At 37.4% G+C, this 4805-nt stretch overlaps 1 protein-coding gene across 1 annotated transcript; it reads left to right on the top strand.

Annotated features, from left to right (window-relative positions):
• Positions 1-826: 826 nt before the first annotated feature.
• On the top strand, positions 827-1771 carry LOC127545006 (olfactory receptor 7A10-like). Its single transcript, XM_051972005.1, has one exon. It carries the CDS (start codon positions 827-829, stop codon positions 1769-1771), a length of 945 nt encoding a protein of 314 aa, XP_051827965.1.
• Positions 1772-4805: the final 3034 nt, after the last annotated feature.

Below are 4805 nucleotides of genomic sequence, written 5' to 3'. Positions count from 1 at the left end.
TGTCAAGATAATTTTCTTTTCATCAGATTTTTTTAAATAACACAGTAGTATTAGATTAGGTTAGAACTTATTCAACCATTCCCAATTGGTGGGCATCCACACAATTTGAACACCAAAAAGAAAATGGTTTTAAATATTTCGAAAGATATAGGCTCTTTGCATTTTTCTCTAATTATCTTTGGAAAGACTTAATAGTGGTATTGGTGGGCCAAAAGGTATGGGCAGTTTAATAACTCTTTGGGCATAATTCCACATTACTTTACAAAAAAATTAGATCAGTTTATGATTCCAACAATACTGATTTAATATTCCAATTTTTACACATCCCCTCCAATATGTTACTTTCACCTGCAACTGTCTTAGCAATTTTGATAAAATAACTCAATGATTTCTGTAACCGATAATGATGAAGAACATTTTTATATGATTATAAGTTATTTTCATCTCTTCATCAGAATGTTCATTACCTGTAATTATTTATCAATTAGGGAAGAGAATTTCTTTCATTATCTCAGTGCTCAATGGTCACTGATGCTTAGAGAAAATTTGAGATAGTGTTTATAAGCTGTTAATTCCTAAATGTGGTTGTTCATGTTTTAAAAACTATCTGAACTGCAATGAATCTTTGAAGTAATTTGGTCCAAGTCCTCTATCTTACTTTGAAGTGGACTGTGAGACTTGTTCAGTGGCAGAGACAAGAACAGAACCTAGAAATTCAAAGTCACAGACTGGTCATTCAGAATTCTTTCCATTTTTTATACAAAGATAATTGTATTTTCATATCATGCTCTTTTCATTTCTTTTTCCCAGAACAAAACTCAGTCCCATGGTACCAGGAAACCATACACAATTCACTGAATTTATTCTCCTGGGATTTTCTGAGAAACCGGAGCATGAAGGGCCCCTCTTTGGGCTGTTCTTGGGCATCTACTTGGTCACAGTGATTGGAAACTTGGTGATAATGTTGGCCATTGGCTCTGATTCTCACCTCCACACCCCCATGTATTTTTTCCTTTCCAACTTGTCCTTTGTGGATCTCTGCATGGTATCCACCACAGTCCCCAATATGTTGGTGAGCATCTTGACACAAAACAAGGCCATCCCTTATGCTGACTGTCTTGCCCAGATGTACTTTCTTCTTGTTTTTGCTAGTATGGACAATTACGTTCTCACTGCAATGGCCTATGATCGTTTTGTGGCTATCTGTCACCCTCTACGTTATGCACTCATCATGAATCCTAGGTTGTGTGTCTTGCTGGTGCTGCTCTGCTGGATAATAAGCCTTGTAGACTCCCTTCTTCACAGTCTGATGGTAACACAGCTCTCCTTCTGTACAGACCATGAAATTACACATTTCTTTTGTGACCTTAATGAGGTTCTGAAACTCTCTTGTTCTGATACTTTCATCAATTATGTTCTACTATATTTTGTTGCTGGATTGCTGGGTATTCTTCCCCTTACCGGGATCCTTTACTCTTATACTCAGATCTGCTCTTCCATTTTGAAAATTCCATCTGCTCAGGGGAAGTATAAAGCCTTTTCTACTTGTGGATCTCATCTTTCTGTTGTTTTCTTATTCTATGGCACAATTTTTGCAGTATATTTGAGCTCCTCAATTACCCACTCTTTATGGAAAGAAGTTGCCTCAGCAATGTATGCTGTGGTCACCCCTATGTTGAACCCCTTCATCTATACACTAAAGAATAAGGATATAAAAGATGCCCTTAGAAGGCTTGCAAGCATTCTGGCTTGCAGAAAAGCCACCTCTTAGTGATGGGGCTGGCTCCTGTTTATCAGAACAGAACAAAGTTACTTCTGGAGAAAATATTGGGAGACAGAAATGTTGTATCCCTCAATTGTCTCCCCAATCATATCCACTCTACAATTAGCTACTTCAGTGATTTTCCTAAAATATAGGTCTGTTTCTCTCACCCTTCTGCCACTAAATACCAGGGCTCCCTATTGCCTCTAGGATCACGTACAAAGGCTTTCCATTGTTATGCTTTCCAAGTTTCCAGTCTTCTAATACCTTACTTTTTATCATATACTTTTAGCTCTAGTGACACTAGCTTCTTTTCTTTTCCATGAAGGAGAAAGTTCATTTCTTCATTCTGGGCATTTTTGGGTGCTATTACCTATGTCTAGAATGCTCCCTCCACTCAACTTTACCTAAAGTTCTTTAAAGATTCAATTTAAAAAATTCTATCTTTTACTAGGAGCTTTTCTCAACACCTTTACTTTTAGTCACTTCTCTTTGTTAATGATTTGTTAATCATCATTAATGTTTATTAATTTATTAAATAATAACATATTAAGCTCTGTTAATGTATATGGCTTGTTGGTTTATCAATGTTTCCATTATTGCATATTAATGTTGCATATTTGCATTACTTCTACATTAAATTGTTTGAGCCTTACTGTTGTTTGCTTCATTTTGCATACTCATTACTTAGCACAGTGAGTGACACATAGTTGGTGTTTTACAAATGTTGAGTGATGAATCTCAAGGCTCCTGTGTTATGGGCTCCCTTTTTTTCTTACTAATGATAAATCACTTTGGTCTTTTTCTTAATGGCCTCTCTTCCTGGAGTTTTCACTATAATAATTCCTGGTGGAACATATCCTTCTTCCTCAGGACATTCTCCAGCTAAGTCTAATGCTAATTATGGCGTGGCAATTAGTCCTCAGTCTATCACTTACAAGTTGTGTTACTAATATAAGTAGGCAAATTTGACCTTCTACATTTTCATGACACTTTGTATGGTAAAATCCATGACTGGAATGTAGCACTGATAGGGTATGGCCTATTTAAAGCAAACAGCATATGCAAAATATGGAGTGAAGTATTATCATGGATTAAGTTATACTGTAGTGAGAGGCATGGACCCACATTTAACACCGTATACCAAGATAAGATCAAAATGGGTTCATGATATAGGTATAAAGAATGAGATTATAAATAAATTAGAGGAACATAGGAGAGTTTACCTCTCAGACTTGTGGAGGAGGAAGGAATTTATGACGGAGGAAGGAATTTATGACCAAAGAAGAACTAGAGATCATTATTGATCACAAAATAGAAAATTTTGATTATACCAAATTAAAAAGCTTTTGTACAAACAAAATGAATGCAAATAAGATTAGAAGGGAAGCAATAAACTGGGAAAACATTTTTACAGTTAAAGGTTCTGATAAAGGCCTCATTTCCAAAATATATAGAGAATTGACTCTAATTTATAAGAAATCAAGCCATTCTCCAATTGATAAATGATCAAAGGATATGAACAGACAATTTTCAGATGATGAAATTCAAACTATTTCTACTCATATGAAAGGGTGTTCCAAATCACTATTGATCAGAGAACTGCAAATTAAGACAACTCTGAGATATCACTACACACCTGTCAGATTGGCTAAGATGACAGGAAAAGATAATCACAAATGTTGGAGGGGATGTGGTGAAACTGGGATGCTGATGCATTGTTGGTGAAATTGTGAATGGATCCAACCATTCTGGAGAGCAATTTGGAATTATGCTCAAAAAGTTATCAAACTGTGCATACCCTTTGATCCAGCAGTGTTACTAGTGGGCTTATATCCTAAAGAAATACTAAAGAAGGGAAAGGGACCTGTATGTGCCAAAATGTTTGTGGCAGCCCTTTTTATAATGGCTAGAAACTGTAAAATGAATGGATATGCATCAATTGGAGAATGGTTGGGTAAATTGTGGTATATGAATGTTATGGAATATTATTGTTCTGTAAGAAATGACCAGCAGGATGAATACAGAGAGGCTTGGAGAGAGTTTTTGGATTCAGATCTGTGGTGAGCTTTTTCTTCTCAAAACGCAGCCAGGTGATAAAAGTTCAGATCTTTTATTATTTCCAATATAGCCCGGTTAGCTTAGAGGCCTATCTCTCTGCTTGGTTCCAAGAGCTCTATCCAAATGTCTTTAAATCCAAAGGACTGGTCCTTCAGCCTCTGCCTCTGCTTTCTTCAGCCTCCAGCCAGCTCCACTCTTCACTTGGTGAAATCTCGACTTGTAGCGTCTTCACTCTCTCCAGCCTCTTCGACTGGCCCATTGGCCTATTTATGCTCCTTCCAGAGAGAGGGATTATGGGTAGTTCTACTTAGTACCTTGTTTCAGGTTCTGGCCAAAACAACTTCTTGTAAGATTAGATCAACTCTAATTACTTAGCAGTTAGTAAGGATTCCAACATCTCCCCCTTTCTTTTGTTTTAAAACATAGGGGGTTTCTGAGGGGTACACATAAATCCATCAATATGGGCCAGAACTTTGTAACAGATATACATGGTATACATAAATCCATCAATATGGAAGGCATTATACATAATTTACATAAGCACATAGCAATATAACACAGGCTAGTAGTAATGTAACAAATAACATGAATCATCCTGAAAATTTACACATGTCCATAAGTCCTAGAAACAGTCCAATAGGATTCCATTGTCCATTAGTTCATGTGCCAGGAATCTAATAATTCTTATGAGCACAATCAGCAACAGAACCACCCGATATTTCTTGGGTCTTCCCCTTTGTTTCAAGGGTCTGCTCCATCTTTCTGCGATGGACAAGGCGAATGCGGCTCGTAGGCACCCATCTGATTCCTTCTCCACCTGTAGAGATGCAAGCAAATCCTCTCCCCCAAGCAGTTAGCCTATCTGGTCCCTTCCATTCACCACTTTCTGGGTCTCTCCACATCACCTGGCGATTATCTAAGGATAGTGGAGCTGCTCGCACTGGACACTGCTCTTCTGGTGGGTTATAAAACCTGTCTGCTG

The sequence above is a fragment of the Antechinus flavipes genome, chromosome 1 (assembly GCF_016432865.1).
Source record: "Antechinus flavipes isolate AdamAnt ecotype Samford, QLD, Australia chromosome 1, AdamAnt_v2, whole genome shotgun sequence".
NCBI classification, from domain to species: domain Eukaryota; kingdom Metazoa; phylum Chordata; class Mammalia; order Dasyuromorphia; family Dasyuridae; genus Antechinus; species Antechinus flavipes.
Note: the sequence above shows the minus strand (reverse complement) of the source record. Positions and strands in the feature narration are given on the sequence as shown.